The following is a 16,899-nucleotide window of genomic DNA, read 5'->3' on the forward strand; positions in this document are numbered from 1 at the left end:
ACAACATGGGAGGGAGGGAAGCCAGTTCCTCCTTACTTGTGCTAGGCCATGGAAGGGAGGGAGCACCAGCAGCAGATTTAAAGGTTTGGCTCTGCTGGTGGCTGCAGATTCTTCATTCCTGCATAAGTTGATCAAGGAAGTGGGGTGGCTGCAGAGCATTTTGGGTTTTGGCCCTATGGGTAACCCAGAGTTGGGGTTGGGACACCCACAGAATCTAAATTCCTGGGGCAGGTGCTCCTCTCTTCCCTTCATCCCAACAATTTCTGGGCCCGTGGGGTGGCACTACCACCATGGCCACAGGCTACTTGCCGCTCTGAACTCTGCAACAGTTGGGTGTCTCATAACTAGAAGAGAGGGCAAGAATTTAAATTCATAGAAGCCTTGCTGCACAAGTCTGATACTGCTGACAAGTCCACCACTTTTGGGATCCATTACCAATATACGTGCATTTATCTTTCTGTGGCATTGACCGCATGACAAACTGAGGCTGAGGGCATTTTAGCATAGGGAAAGCTCATACTTGGAAAGACAGAGGCTTTCTCAAGAAAATATAAAAAGGCTGGTTGCAATTCAAAAAAAAGACTTTTCACTGTATGTATGGTATGTCAACTTGGAAAAATTGATTTTTGTACTTGGGTACATATTCTATTTTTAAACTGAATCTTTTTTTCAATAAAAGATTGACTTCTTGCATAGTCAGATATGTGAATCTTTATGTAAAATGTTCTGTCCAAGCTTGGGAGCCTATCCAAAAAGTTAAAACTTCTTTCTTTCTTTAGATTGCAAAGTCAGAAAGGACTCTGATCTTAATATCAAAAGTTTGACACTCACTGTGAATGGTATTGAAGATAACTGCACAGACGGCAGACCTGATACAGCTGTGATGAGAAACTGAGCTCGGACGACTGCTGCCTAGAGGCAGTCTCTTCATATGGTTGTACAGCGCTGCGTATGTTGGGTAGTGGTGGTAGTAAGTTGCAAGTGCCAGCAGATAGCAGAAACCAGCAGCAAGAGGGAAAGGGAGCAATGCAGCTAGGAACCTGCACATTTGTCAGCCAATTCCAAACACTGAACTTTCAGCAGAAAGTAGGCTCTCCCAGGGATTTAGAGGAGCAAACAGCTCCCATCCAGAAGCTTAGCAATAGTTAAACCATAACCAATAAGGAAGGTAAGCTCTACAACATGAAGAGAAGCTAAGAAACGACAAATTGATACAGGTGGTAGTGTAATAAAGAAACATACATTAAATATCCTGCGGAGGCAGAACACAATTATGCTAACTTGCCACAGAATTGCCATAGCACGTTGAAAAATCTCTCAGAATTTACTAACTCTTGCCCCAGGAAACCAGGGGCTCTGGCCATAAGACTTCCTTTACAGCTACTCGGGGATTTTATAATGCTACACCTAGCACTGATGTCTGAGGCCAGAAGCCACAAACTGCAGCTCCTTCCAAATCCCGGAACACATGCATCACAAGTCCAACCAACAGGTATGACCAACTCCTTCCCACCTAGGGGTTATACATGGCATGTGCCCAGCCAGCCTAGGAATAGAAGCCAGGTGTTTGACACAGCCCTTAATGATCCAGCCTAGTGCCTACCAACAAGTGATCGGTCCTGGTTTACAAAGAATAAATAAGAGAAGATGCATTTATTACAAGACTTATAGTTCATCTTACCAGGACCTGTTCAGGGCAGATGTTGTGGTTTTAGCAGAGGTATGGTAAAACAAGTTGCACAATAGATATATCAGATGTTCATCCTTTTCACCCCATTAGCTGATTAAATTATGTAAGGAGGCCAATATTCAGAAGAACTTATCCAGCTAGCCAGATACATTATAAAGTGTATTCAACACTCACTAAAAAGTTATTCAGGCATTTTCCAGATTACTTTTAAACGTAGCCAGCTCAGTTTGAATATAACTGGTTAGATTCAATGTTATCCATGTACATGTACCCTGATAACTTTATCTAATTGGCTATATTCAAATAATATATGCTTAAGTACTGAAACATTAATATTAAAAGGGGGAAAAAATAAAGATTTCTGCTGGTTAGTGTCCAGTTCCCCTAACCCACCAAATTTATAAAATAAACCAAGCAGCCACAGTGCCCCAAAGCTAGCCTCTCCCCTCCATCCAAGGTATGCCTTTATAGACATCACTAAGGCTCCAGCTGGGAGCACAGTAGTGTCTTACCCACTTCTGACTGTCCCACTGGAAGCACATAACACCACTGCTGTCCAGAAACACACAAGACACTCCTCCCACCTGGGGTTTCAGGAAGGTTAGGATGGGACTTGGTGATTGCTTTAAAAAATAAAATCTTTAGAAATAGAGGACTAGCCTCAGGGGCACTACAGCTTTTTTTTATTTGGTTAGTTGAGGGTGGTGCTATCAGGCTAACTCTGAATACAGTTATTTGGCTAAATTAACTCCAGCCCAGAACACCACCTACTTAGCTGGATAACATTTATCCAGATATTCAAAAACCTTGGGCTTGTGGCAAACTCAGAAGTTATCAGAAATGTTTAAAGGGCTGAAAGTGACTCTGACTCCCTAGGGGGAGCAGGAAGCTCCATGGCCGGTGGAACAAGCTGGACCAGTCTTGATTTTACCCACTGCATTTTCAGAGATCTAACCCCTGCTTTTATTGAGGCACTAACACTCCATATATGCAGTGGAATAACACAAGGACCAGCTCTGCTTGCTCGCATCACCATATTGCTGAATGTTCATCTGTTTTCCCCCATCCATGACTTATCTTAGTGGAGCTTTTCTGAGAGAACAGAACTAGAGATCAGAGAATTGCCTTTATTAGAAAGCTAAGGGTGGTACATCACCTGGAAACAGGATTGTAACAGCAGTGAGAGCCTCTCCCTCTCGGGCAGTTCCAAACTGATAGCTCGGCTAAGCCCTTTAAAAAGAATTGTTGGCTTAGGGGGACACAAGTTGACAGGAGGCTGCAGTGCTAACAATTCTTAAATATTGCATGCACACCTGTGGGCCCATATATTCTTCAGGCTTCCTCGAGCTTGCCTTTTACCTGAAAAGCTTTCCTTCTCTTACTGTTTTAATCAGGAAACTCAGAACAAGGCACAGACTGTTGAAAAAGATCTTCATTGAATGGAAAAAATTGTCCATGTCCACTGTTTGATTTTCAGTTTGTACAAGGGATTAACTTCTCTGTGATCTATAGGGAAAACCCACTTGGGTCCTCTCTGCTTTCATTCTCCCCCCTGTGGAAGGCGTTTGGCAAAACAAAGGGCCTCTTGTCAGAACGAGGAACAGTTCTCGGCAACAAGATTTGAATCGCTCTTTGATTTGCTACTCATTGTGGAGTTGAGAGTTGGTTTTTTTTTTTTATCCAAAAGACTATATACTTTGATACTATTCAAATGGGTTGATGTGGTGTGAAGGCACTAAGATTCATCTTAATGCACACCGACATGTCATAAGTTTTTGTACTTGTTTAAAATGTGTATTTAAATAAAATTTGGTAAATTTGAGTGCATTAGTGTTCTAGGATTTTGTTATAGCAACTATTTGTTTTTTAAATAGTTATATTTTGCCAGTTCTGTTTCTTGTCTCTGTAGAATAGAGACATATTATACACATACACAAATATATTTCTGTGCTGACAAGCAGGTTGAATTAGCCATAAAACATGGCTAGGGCTCTGGTTCCTTTCCCTCTGTCAAACCACCTCACCTCTCTCTCTTTACTATGCTCCTTGGGCTCAACTTAGATTGTACATTTTGGCAAAGTAATTTCTAGGATCATTTCATCTAAATAAAAATCCAAAAGCATGTGGGTCCATGCAGTAGCAACTCAAAGGCCCTTCCATTGTCCCTCAGGTTGCACCCTTTGGTCTAGCCATGTGGCTAGACCAAAGGGTGCAAATAAAGCAAGTGGTAGGCAGCCAGAACATATACTGAAGTCTGGTTAGCCAGTAGCACAGACGCACATACAGGAAGCAGTAAAGAAATGCCAACATACCCACAAATAGCTTTAAAAGTCACTCTGGATTGGTAACAGGGAAACCTGGTTGACAGCATTTCATGACAGTTGGGACTAGCACTAAAAGAGAATTTGCAGCAATTGCAGTGGGATGACGTGAGTCTCAGGGAGGCTTGAAATTCCCTGTCCTGACTTCCAAAGCTGCAAGCCCAACCCTCCAGCTGCCTCCTCTCAAGATGAGCTCCGACAAATGTCAGCACAAGCTTCAGGTCTGCATCCCTAGCTTGTTGCAACCAGTAAAGCACCAAACCAGTTCAGAAAGCAACCTCTAATTTTAATTCCATAAACCAGCATTTATCTTTGTTTCTTTGCAGTTACAATGGATTTTTGACTAAAAAAAAAAAGCCAAGGGCTCACCTGTGAGGTCCTGGTGAATGGGAGGCAATGACTGCCGCAGTTTGCTGCCCTTTAAACTGGAGCGACACCAGGAACATCGTCTACTCTGCAAATTGCATCCTCTTGGAGAAAGATATGGACTGGTCCTCATCTTTTCTTGCCTGCATCTCCAAGGGGATATCTTATTGGGGCTGGTGCCACTTGTGTTTCTAGAGCTGGATCTGACACCAGTAGCTTTCCCAGGGCTGGAGTCATCATTGCTATTTGTCCCTGCTTTACACAGGGGCTTCCCTTCTTCTCCTGCAGACATACCTTAGTGAGAGAGAAAAACCAATGTGAAAGTCCTTCCCCTTTCCTAAGAGAACAGATCTAAGCTAGGAGGCACTATGGCCTATAGGCAGTGAAAATCAGATTCAGTTCTCAAATCTGGTTTCTGCTCTTTGGGTTGGCAAGGGCTGGGAATTACTGGAAGCTACAGCCCTAACTCAAAAGCACACCTGCTGGAGAGAACAGAACCCATGTCTCAGACAGTCCATGTCTGAAGAGGAAAGGGAATTTAAAATGAGAATGAGCCCTTTTGCACTGCAATACTCCTGGCACAGCCAGTATCAAACAGCACCTCTTATGCCACAGAAGATGCATAGCAAAGGGCTAGCAGGGCAATGACCAAATCCTATTTGCACCTAAATATGTAGGGGTAAATCAAAACTGAGCACCTGGGGGCAAACTCTGCAGGCACTTTTATCCATGTTTGCAGCAATAATCAAAACAATACTGCAGGGGTACTTTTCCTAGAGAAAACAAACTACCTGCAGACATCTGCACCTGCTAAATTTTTGGTTGGAATAATCAAACCTACATGCATCATTCCTCTGTCCACCTCAGTAATATCTCCAGAGTCTGTGATTAAAACCGTATGTTTATTATATACCACTACCAAGAAGCTTGTGGTGATTTACAATGGGAAACGTAACCCACTCTAAAACACATCCTAAGCTTACTCCCCTGCCGACCAGATAGTATATCCCATCATATTCATGGTGCACAAATGATTTATTGTGCCCAGAGCCAGCTTAATCTTACCGTTACCTAGAAAATAAAAGGGTCTATGATAAATCTGTCAATGCATTAACCTGCTTTTTTTTTTTATCTCTCTTAACTCTTCATCTCCTGAAACAGACAAGAATCTTTGTCAATTTACTAAATTCCCCTTCCCTCTCTTTTAAAAGAATCACATACCCCAATCAGTCAAGATGTCGCTTCAGTGCAGTCAAGGCAATGAAAATCTTACTTGCAGTTCTATAGGTAAACATTTTATATATGCACCCCAAATTGTCTGAAAAAGTTGGAGACAAAACTTTAAATTTCAGTGTCCATGGAGAAATTACTACTTACCAGATAATTTCCTTTTTCTTTAAATTAATCCACACCAGTGGGTTATGCACCTATACATATACACACTGCATGCTGGCTTTGCTCTTGTGCTTTCCTGAATAGTCACACCTATGCCATCAGCTTCTGAATGCGACCCTCCGGCAGAACACCCCTGCCTTGCTTCGTGTCAAACTGAACACAGAGATACTCCAGTGTCTGGAATGGCTATAGATAGCTGTTGGCTAAGTTCACCACCCAACCTAGGTCCTGTAGCAAGGAGATCACCTTGCGTGAGACCCAAAGGCTCTCTTCCAGACTCTTGGCCCAAATCAGCCAATTGTCTAAGTACGGGTGGACCAGAATGCCATCCTCTCTCAGCACTGCTGCTACCACCACTATAACCTTGGAAAAGGTGGCCAACCCAAAAGTGATACCCCTTTTCTGTGCTTTCAGACAGGCCGATACAGTACAGTGTGCTCCTTATACAGTAAGGGGTAATAGCACATCGAATGCGCGGCCAACACCCCCCCCCCCCCTTGCAAACTAATAGCGCCCTCAATGTGCAAATGCATGTTGATGGGCCTATTAGTTATTCCCGCACCATACAGGAAAAACTGCTTTTCTGTACACTCTCCGACTTAATATCATGGTGATATTAAGTTGGAGGCCCCAAAAATTAAAAATTGGCCCGTGCGTTGGAAGATGGAGGCTCAATTTAGCCAGCGTCCATTTTCCAAACCCGTGGCTGTCGGCGGGTTTGAGAACCGACGCCAGTAAAATTGAGTGTCGGCTGTCAAACCCGCTGACAGCAGCCACTCCTGTCAAAAAGGAGGTGCTAGGGACGCGCTAGTGTCCCTAGTGCCTCTCTTTACCACGGGCCCTCATTTGCATGCAGGCTGATACTAAATCGCGCACACAGGAGAGTGGCCTGTGCGCTCGCCGGCTATCCCGCACTTTTTTCTGTATCGGCCAGAGAGTAAACTCACCACAGATGTAACAAAACGTGTCACGGCTATTATGACATTGGCATGACAATTCATAAAGTATATGAAATTAAATCCACAAGCTTTAAACAGTTTTAGCGATATGATTCGCTCATTCACACAGACGTTGCATAGGAAACTACTCATTGCAGCTGCTTATATAAGACTGTTTCATCATGGAAACAAGCTGGAATCTTGCAGCAGAGCTGGGGCTTACGCGAGCCAGTTCTGGAATAATCAGACAGAGTTTCTTGGTGTATTTTAAAAAAAAGTTAATCTCTGTTACTGTGCTTATTTATGGCTGTAAAAATATGACATGAATTTTAAAAATCATAAACTACTGTCCAGCATGAGAATATATGATGTACACGAGATTGTTTTAAAATTTCACAATTGTAACACCAAATTGGCCGTCTCTCAAAAACCTGATGTACAAATTTCGAAGTAATATATGTGATCAGCATCAAAAAATCTATTTGGAACACCAAAACGCCTGCAGGCAAGAAAAAAAAAAACCCTGTTTACCAGTGTTGCCTATGGCCAAATCCAGGCCTGTGTATGTAGAGTGGGTGCTTGAGCACTTCCGTTATTGAGCAAACCCCTTTATCAAATCAAGAGGAAGGAGGGGTCATTTGTTTGGAGTTAAGTACACCCCCATCATTTTGAAAAAGTGACTCCAACCCTGCCCAGGTCCAATATGCATAGAGATTTGCATATTCACTAGGGATATCCTAAAAACCAGAACACAGTCCTAGGCACAGACTGGAGCTCGTCTCCCCCTGGGTGTAGGGAGAAAGGGCAAAAAAATAAAATAAACCTCCTAATTGCGGTCACCCACCTCCTCCAAACCCAAAGCTTACTTACCGGAAGCCACTTAACCCACTCTCACCAGCTCAGCGGGGCCGCGGCACAGACGGAACTCAATCCCGGCGCGCGAAAAGGCGGGAGGCGCGAGCAAGCGCTGCCATTGGACTGCTTGCGCCATCCGCGTTGGCCGGGCTCTGGGAGCGCTCTGATTGGCTGGACGCGTTGGCTCCTTCGGATTGGCTGCGAGAATTCCGCCCGCTTCACTTCCTGGTGTGTACGCCCGGCGCTGCCGAGATTGTCTGCGGGTTCCTGCTGTAGGTAAGGGAAACTTGTATAACAGGACCCCGCTTGCTCCCGCGTCAGCGGCAGGCTAGTATCGGGGGCGCTACTTTTTATGCGGTTGTAATGATTGATCTTAGGTTTTCAAGCTATCTCCTTCAGTCTCCTCTGATTTATGACGTCACCTCGCTGACAGCTGGAAGAGCTTAGACAGCAACATTGGCGTTGTCTCTGACGTCATCTTCCCTGCTGGTCATGTCTGACGCATTCTGGGCTTCATGTACTGGGTACTTAGGCTCTGTTAACGAGGAGTGACAACTGCTCCTCGTGCTCAGAGAGCTCAGGTTTTTCAGGTAGCCACCGGAGTAGTCTGTGTTGTCCTTTCTCCTCACCCCCGACGCTGGAAGATCTGCTCCTAGGATTTGCCTTTTTTTTTTTTCTTTGGTATGATAATACCTGGTCTTTTTTTTTTAAAGGGGAGGGGTGTCGAGGGCGAGTTGGTTTATATAACATACCCGCAGAATGATGTGCGGCACTTAATTGTAGTGGACAACACTTCAGAAAAACATTTAGTTTTTTATTCTGTGTGTGCACACAACAGTTGTGTGCACAAGGGTTCAATCTCAGAGTAAAATGTTGATTGGGAAAACCAAAATTCAGCCTGACGCGAAACACGGCCGTGTCGGGGTTTTCCCAATCAACATTTTACTCTGAGATTGAACCCTTGTGCACATACAGAATAAAAAACTAATGTTTTTCTAAAGTGGTGGTGTCCAGTACAATTAATTGTCGCACATCATTTTGCTGTTGTTTATCTAAACGTGTGTGCCTTTTTCTCCGCTTTCCCTGTGCTTTCGTTATATAACACACCAACATCTGAGACAGCCAATGGTACATAGAGCAATGATAAATTAACAAAATCTACAAAAATACAAGTGTGGCTTACTTGGATTTCCTACAAGCTTTTAAAACTGGCCTGCATCGGAGACTCTGGAATAATATGCCTCTGACTGGCACATTTTTGTTGAGCAAGCCAATCACATCTCCAGCCCAGCCTGCTGCCACTGACCGACCCTCCCTGCCTGACCTTATCACCACATCACACTTTGCAGCCTGCCATCAAAGGCAGAGGTTTGGGTCTTTGATGGCAGCCACTTGCGAGGGTGGTCAAAACGTTGGCAGGCGGCACATAATGCAACTTTTCAAAGACAAAGGTGTTCCGGATTTGGCCTGAGTGCTTAGTTTGGATATGCCTAAGCGATGATCATCTATTTCAGAGCTTTCCAAACTTTTCATGTTGGTGACACACTGTTTAGACAAACATAATTTCATGAAACAGTAATTCAGTCTACTAGCAAACTAGAGGTTAAAGGTTAAACAAACGAAAGATATTTTGACAATTTATGTATGTTTCCTTAAACATATACATAAAATGTTTCACCCCACCACCTATCTCATGAAAATGTTTCATTTATATTAAATATATAATATTCCAAGATTAATGTTATAATTTATGAATAACAATAATAAAACAAATTGTCCTACACACTCATTCCCCCCTCCCCAGCACAAGTCTGGCCCCCACACTCCTGTTCCTCTTCTTTTTGGTTGTTGCCAGTTTAGTGCGTCACTCCCTTCAGGGTTTAAGCCTGCTGTGGTGCATAACACCTTCCATGATCACCAGACACTGTTGCTTGCAGTGGGTACTCCTCGTGGCCAGGCCTCATCGGCAGCAGCCAATGACAGGGACAGCTGGGCTCATGTCCCACCCACCAAGCCCAAAAAAAAAGCACGATTGACAGCAAAAATTGCCCAATAATAAGCAACCCACGAACTGAAAAAAAAAAAAAGTGAATCTCTAGGGGAGGGAAAAAAAGCCCAAACTCGCATCTGAGTTGACCGAGCTTGTGCGACACACCTGCACACTGCAGGCGACACACTAACGTGTCGTGACACTCAGTTTGGAAAGCTCTGATCTATTTATATAGAGAAGAGGGTCAGGAACTTAAACAAAAATGGAATAATCTTCAGTGTGAATGAAGGTTCATGGTTAAAAGTTTGTAGTCCTCTCGTAGATTACAAACTGGCTAAAAGACAGGAACCAGAGAGTAGGATTAAATGATCTGTTTTCTCAGTGGAAAAGGGTAAATGGTGGAGTGCCTCAGGGATCTGTACTTGGACCAGTGCTTTTCAATATATTTATAAAAAATCTGGAAAGGAATAGGATGAGTGAGGTAATCAGATTTGCAGATACAAAATTATTCAGAGTAGTTAAATCACAAGCAGATTGTGATAAATTGCAGGAGGACCATGCGAGATTGGAAGATTGGGCATCCAAATGGCAGATGAAATTTAATGTGGACAAGTGCAAGGTGTTGCACATAGGGAAAGATAACCCTTGCTGTAGTTACACGATGTTAGGTTCCATATTAGGAGCTACCACCCAGGAAAGAGATCTAGGCATCATAGTGGATAATCCATTGAAATCATCGGCTCAGTGTGCTGCAGCAGTCAAAAAAGCAAACATGTTAGGAATTATTAGGAAGGGAATGGTGAATAAAACGGAAAATGTCATAATGCCTCTGTATCGCTCCATGGTGAGACCGCACCTTGAATACTATGTACAATTCTGTTCCCCGCATCTCAAAAAAGATATAGTTACACTGGAGAAGGTATATAGAGGGAGAGAGATAAACAGAGAAACACACACATATCAAACCATCTTGGAGGAGGGCCCTAGCACAGAAAGTTTGCTCACCCCCAGGATTTTATATTTTGTTTAGAAACATAGAAATGACATAGAAATGACGGTAGAAGAAGACCAAATGGCCCATCCAGTCTGCCCAGCAAGCTTCACACATTTTTTTTCTCTCATACTTATCTGTTTCTCTTAGCTCTTGGTTCTATTTCCCTTCCACCCCCACCATTAATGTAGAAAGCAGTGATGGAGCTGCATCCAAGTGAAGTATCTAGTTGATAAGTTAGGGGTAGTAGGGGTAGTAACCGCCGCAATAAGCAAGCTACACCCATGCTTATTTGTTTTACTCAGACTATGTTATACAGCCCTTATTGGTTGTTTTTCTTCTCCCCTGCCGTTGAAGCAGGGAGCTATGCTGGATATGCTTGAAGTATCAGTTTATTCTTCTCCCATGCTGTTGAAGCAGAGAGCCATGCTGGATATGCATCGAAAGTGAAGTATCAGGCACATTTGGTTTGGGGTAGTAACCGCCGTAACAAGCCAGCTACTCCCCGCTTTGTGAGTGCGAACCCTCTTTTCTTCTCCCCTGCCGTTGAAGCAGAGAGCTCTGCTGGATGTGTGTAGTATCAGTTTTTTCTTCTCCCCTGCCGGTGAAGCAGAGAACTATGCTGTATTTGCATAGAAATTGAAGTAACAGGCTTATTTGGTTTGGGGTAGTAACCGCCGTAACAAGCCAGCTACTCCCCTCTTTGTGAGTGCAGATCCTTTATTCCACATTTCCTCTTGCTGTTGAAGCTAGAATGATGTTGGAGTCACAGTAAGCATGTGTATGTTTATTTAATAAGGGTATTGACTCCAGGCAGTAGCCATCATTCTGGCGAGTCACCCACTCTTCATTTATAAATAAGTTTATTTAACAAACTTATTTTATTTTATATACCGACATTCGATCTCAATTGAGCTATGACACCGGTTTACATTCAGGTACTGTAGGTATTTCTCTATCCCCAGAGGGCTTACAATCCAGGAAATCTAACAATTCTGAATGTTTTGGGGCTAAAGAATAATGCAGCTTCCTCTCAAACAAAAAATTGAGTTTCACCATCCACTTGTGAGGGGAGGAGTTTCCATAACATTACCACTTCTGATTTCCAAACTGCTCTCTGGACTCATGGTAACTTAGGGAAACCCAACTGGGGACTCTGTGGTGGATGTGTCTTTTTGTTTAAATTACACATTATTCTCAATACTTCCCTTCAGATTTCCTGCATCCGAAACCAAGATGGCGGAATCTGGCTCACGTCCACTCACGGCACTGGCCTGGACTTCAAACCAGAGCACGTGTCCAAAGGAGTATACAATGGTGAGCAAGGCATCTTCCGTTGGGAAGCCCCTGCTTCAAGGAGCCGTGTGAGCCATGAGGCTTTTATCCGTTCTTACTTGGCTGCCTCAGGATTTGTACACTTGGCGAAGCGCAGGTGTTGTACAAAGAACTGGTTATGGGGTGGCCTGGTCACTCAGTGGAAGTGGCGCAGCCTGCCTTAGGGCAGGACTCTGCTCCCTGGGCCAGCTAGGGTTGGGGATGGTGAGGGGTCAGCATTCGCAGCCCCAGGCCAGTCATCGCCCACGGCAACACCCAGTGGCTGGACTCCGAGCCCATGACTGCAGCTTTGGGGAGGGAACCCTGGTGCGTGATTATCACCTCAATATTTTCTTTTTTTTTTTTGTTTGTGTGTTTTTCAGATTCAAATGACAATTGAAGGAACATCTGCAAACTTTGTGAAAGGATTTGGACAGAAGTCAGGCTGTTACTTGTGCTTTACTTCATCTACAACCAATGAGGTAAGAAAAGGGATTTAGCCCGGCAGCAATCTTAAACATATAAAGAGGGGGTGAAATATGGAGGGACTCTAGCTTTCATTCAAGAGGAGGATGGCGGGCGGGCCCTGCCGCTTGGTTGAGGGGTACAGTTGTGGGCTGCCCCATAAGCTGGGTTTCAATAGAAGGGTTATAGGCGGTTTACAGTTCTTGCTCCAGGAAGAGAATTATGGGCAGATCCTGGGATCGGGATTGTGGGTTGCGTGAAAGCCTGTTCCAAGCTCATTGTGGGTTACTCCTAATGGTGACTTAGTTCAGGATTAGGACGTTGGGATCTCTCTACAAAAGTGCACAAACACATGAAAACACTGTATTTATTTGGCGCTGAATGTGCATTAAAAATTGCATTAAAGCGTGTTTAGCGGCAACGCACGCTTCCGTCGTACTGATAACATGAGAAGCTGAGGTCAAGCACCCAGCCAATTTAACTGAGCTGCATTCACATGCAAATGCCTGAAAAGCAGCTCATTAATATTAAAATAGTTTATGGCAGATCACAATAAACTTTGCAATCTGCGTTGAGCTTCCAACTCCAGCTGCTGATGCTCTTGAATCCCCACTGGTCCTCTAGCTTTAATGGGGCAGTAGCCTCGAGCGTTAAGCCTTCTTACCTGCCCCCCTACTCTGCTGCCAAGCAATGCCCCTTGGCCAGGAGATCCCGCACGCACCTGCATACAAAAACTGCCATCCTCCTCCCCTTACCCTGAAAAGCAGCTTCAGGGTCGCCAGGGCAGGAGCCGAACGCCTGTAGCTCCTGCCCTGATGGTCCCAAAATTCAAAAGTATGCTCCTCTTGCGATACTGACGTATGGAAAATGCAAATTAAAGTGTGCTTTCCATGTACTTTAGTAAATAGGCCTCTTTGTGTTCCCTCTGAATTTTGGCCAGTTCTGTATCTTGGTTCAGAAGTTAGGGCTATTCTAGTGGTGACTTCTGAGTTAGTGTGATGACTTGGTTGTGGAAAAGGATTAGAGGCTGCTCCTCTGTCTTTGATTTGGGAGAGAACGGCAGGCGGTAGGGGATGTGGTTCTAGAGGAGGGTTCTGGGCAGCTCCTGTGTCTGATTTTAGGAGGAAGATCATGGGCTAAGTCCTGTGGTTGGCCTGGTCCTGCAGCGGGGCGTGTCCACAGGATTGTGGACTGGTCTCAGCTGCCACCTTTTCCCCGACTCATGTCGCCAAAGCGTACGGTCTGTGAAGGGGCCTGCTGTGGGGATGTAAAGTGCGAGCACAGAATGACATTTTCACAGCTGCTCACTGCCTGCAGGAACAGGAGGTGCAAAGGCCGCAGGTTCTTTTGTCACTGGGTACCTCATGTCTGGGAGATTTTCAAAAGGAAAAACCGCCAGTGTCCTGGTGGATTTTAAATCCTCGCCGCGCGCCAAAGCCAGGAGATTCGTGCGCGACTCGGCCAGACGTGCGCCGCACAGATTTAAAAAAAAAAAAAAACGTGCGCGTACACGCATATCTCCTGGTACATGCATAACATTTTTTCGTGGGGAATGGGCGGAGTCTGCGTGTAAGTGTTCCCGCGCACGAACGTGCGCCGGGGGTCCCCTACCATGTAACTTTGCTTCTAGTCTAATCAAGGAGATTTTATGGGTCGGAGCTACTGGGGTAAAAGGGGAGGCAAGTTAGCCAGGGGGGGTTTCGGACGTCCTCTCAATGCTTGCGGCTTCAAAGAGAAGAAAAGGTGAGAGACGGGTTCAAGGCGTGGCCATGGCCCTCTGGGTAGGAAAAGCAGAGCGGGCTTCTCAGGCAGGTTCAGAGGTGAGCAAGCAAAGGGGCCCGATGGTAGTAACGTGCGTGCAAAAGGAAAATTAGTTTCTTTTTTTAAATTTATATCTTTATTAATTTTTGTTTAAACAAACAAGAAATATCAATGTTTCACATATTCATCCAGGTTACAGAAGAGAAGAAAAAATAAAGTCACACATTTCTGTCAACTTTGTGAAAAATACAGGAAACAATTTAATGTTACCTGGATTATATCCATTGAATTAACCTATAAAGAAAATTAGTTTCTTACCTGATAATTTTCGTTCCTGTAGTACCAAGGATCAGTCCAGGACACCTGGGTTGTGACTCCGCACCAGTAGGTGGAGACAGAACAAAACTTGTGGGCGGAGCCATATATGCCCCTGTGCCAGTCACAGCCCCTCAGTCATACGTAATGTCAAAGTAGCCATGCAACCAAGTAACAAAATTGGCTAGAAAAATTCACTTCTAACTAAACTAACACCAAACTCCTACTTGAACATGACTCCCCAACCGGGAGAGCTAAACAAGCTAACAGCAGAACTAAGAAAATATTATGAGCGGACTCTCCGTTACTGTAGCGAAGCCCTGCGGGCGGGATCCTGGACTGATCCTTGGTACTACAGGAACGAAAATTATCAGGTAAGAAACTAATTTTCCTTTCCCTGTACGTACCAGGATCAGTCCAGGACACCTGGGATGTACCAGAGCAAAACTTACCAAGGGTGGGAAGCAGAGAGTCCCGCTCGGAGTACCCTCTCTCCAAATCCCCCAGAATCGGTAGACCGGATATCCAACCGGTAATGCCTGATAAAAGTATGCATCGACTTCCAGGTAGCCGCCCTGCAAATCTCCTGAGGCGATACCTGAAAAGCTTCCGCCCAGGACGCAGCCTGGGAACGAGTCGAATGAGCCCGAAGACCCTGCGGAAGCGGCTTACCCTTTACCAAGTACGCTGAATCAATAGCCTGTTTAAGCCAACGCGCAATCGTTGTGCGGGACGCCGCGGCCCCTTTCTTTGGCCCTGAGAACAAAACGAACAGATGGTCGGTTACCCGGAACGGATTAGTAACCTCCAAATAATGAAGAAGAGACCTTCGCACGTCCAGCTTTCGCAGTTCTTTGAACTGGGGATCAGTGGACTCCCCGACCCTGAAGGCCGGTAACTCCACTGACTGATTGACGTGAAAAGACGACACCACTTTAGGAAGGAAGGAAGGAACCGTCCGCAAGGATACTCCGGAATCGGAAATCCGCAAGAACGGTTCCCTACAGGACAGCGCCTGCAATTCCGAAATACGCCGAGCCGAGGCAATTGCCACCAAAAACACCGTCTTCAAAGTAAGGTCCTTAATAGTTGTACGCTTCAATGGCTCAAAAGGAGCAGAGCTTAGAGCGGAAAGAACCCAGTTAAGGTTCCAAGACGGACAGGGGGGACGCAATGGAGGACGGAGGTGTTTAGCCCCTCGAAGAAAACGGGAAATATCAGGATGAAGAGCCAGGGAGGTTCCCTGGACCTTACCCCGCAAACAACCAAGAGCTGCCACCTGGACCCGTAGCGAACTGCACGCCAAGCCTTTGGTCAGACCGGCTTGAAGAAACGTTAGAATATCTGAGACTGAAGCAGAAAAGGGATCCAACCCTCGCTGCACGCACCAATCCTCAAAAACCGTCCAGACCCGGACATAAGCCAGAAAACGTAGACTGTTTCCTGGACCTCAGCAAAGTAGCTATCACCGCGTCTGAGTAACCTTTTTTCTTCAGACGATTCCTCTCAAAAGCCATGCCGCGAGACAGAAGTGATCCGCATCCTCCAAACAGACGGGGCCCTGACGTAGGAGCCCCGCGAACCCCTGGAGACGAATGGGTAACGACACTGACAACTGGATGAGATCTGCGAACCACGGACGACGCGGCCATTCCGGTGCTACCATGATCACATGAAACGGGTGCAACTCTATGCGCCGAAGAATCTTGCCTATCATCGGCCACGGGGGAAACACGTAAAGAAGTACATCAGTCGGCCATGGAAGTACCAGAGCGTCGACGCCCTCTGCTCCTCGTTCTCGACGCCGACTGAAGAATCGTGGAGCCTTCGCGTTGTCCCATGTGGCCATCAGATCCATGTGGGGAACTCCCCATGTCCTGCAGATGAGCCGAAAAGCTTCGTCCGCCAACTCCCACTCTCCGGGATCGAGGTGATGACGACTTAGAAAATCCGCCTGTACATTGTCTACCCCGGCAATGTGAGAGGCTGCTATGTTGCTGAGATTTTGTTCTGACCAGGTCATCAAGAGCTGTGCCTCTGCAGCCACCTGTGGACTCCGCGTCCCTCCTTGTCGATTGATGTAGGCCACAGTGGTTGCGTTGTCCGATAGTACTCGGACCGCCTTTCCACTTAGTAACGGTAAAAAGGCTTGGAGAGCTAGACGGACCGCTCTGGTCTCTAGTCGGTTGATAGACCACTGGGTTTGAGACGCTGTCCATAGCCCCTGGACCGACCTTCCTAGGCAAACTGCTCCCCAGCCGGAGAGACTGGCATCCGTGGTCACTACCGTCCATTTGGGTACCAGCAGGGACACTCCACAGGATAGATGCTTGGAGTCGAGCCACCAGTGGAGGCTGGATCTCGCTTGGCCCTCGAGTGGAAGAGGCAGGAAAAACTCCTCCGAGACCGGCCGCCATCTGGATAGTAAGGACGACTGCAACGGCCGCAGATGAGAGAACGCCCAGGGAACCAGGGCTAGTGTTGAAGCCATCGAGCCC

The 16,899-nt window shown here is 45.7% G+C and overlaps 2 protein-coding genes across 2 annotated transcripts in view; one reads left to right on the forward strand and one right to left on the reverse strand.

The window, feature by feature from the left end:
• LOC115080658 (kinetochore-associated protein DSN1 homolog) overlaps positions 1 to 7,606 on the reverse strand; it is a 33,598-nt gene extending 25,992 nt beyond the window's left edge. The window contains exons 1-2 of the mRNA XM_029584989.1: positions 7,581 to 7,606; positions 4,381 to 4,671 (exon numbers count right to left, since the gene is read on the reverse strand). Coding sequence (XP_029440849.1) covers positions 4,381 to 4,457 — 77 coding nt within the window. The 5' untranslated portion in view covers positions 4,458 to 4,671; positions 7,581 to 7,606. The remainder of the gene's footprint in view (positions 1 to 4,380; positions 4,672 to 7,580) is intronic.
• LOC115080657 (uncharacterized protein C6orf136 homolog) overlaps positions 1 to 16,899 on the forward strand; it is a 61,227-nt gene that overhangs the window by 35,931 nt on the left and 8,397 nt on the right. The window contains 2 exon segments of the mRNA XM_029584988.1: positions 11,761 to 11,863; positions 12,244 to 12,342. Of these exon segments, the coding sequence (XP_029440848.1) occupies positions 11,761 to 11,863; positions 12,244 to 12,342 (202 nt within the window).

This window comes from Rhinatrema bivittatum, chromosome 19, assembly GCF_901001135.1.
Source record: "Rhinatrema bivittatum chromosome 19, aRhiBiv1.1, whole genome shotgun sequence".
NCBI classification, from domain to species: domain Eukaryota; kingdom Metazoa; phylum Chordata; class Amphibia; order Gymnophiona; family Rhinatrematidae; genus Rhinatrema; species Rhinatrema bivittatum.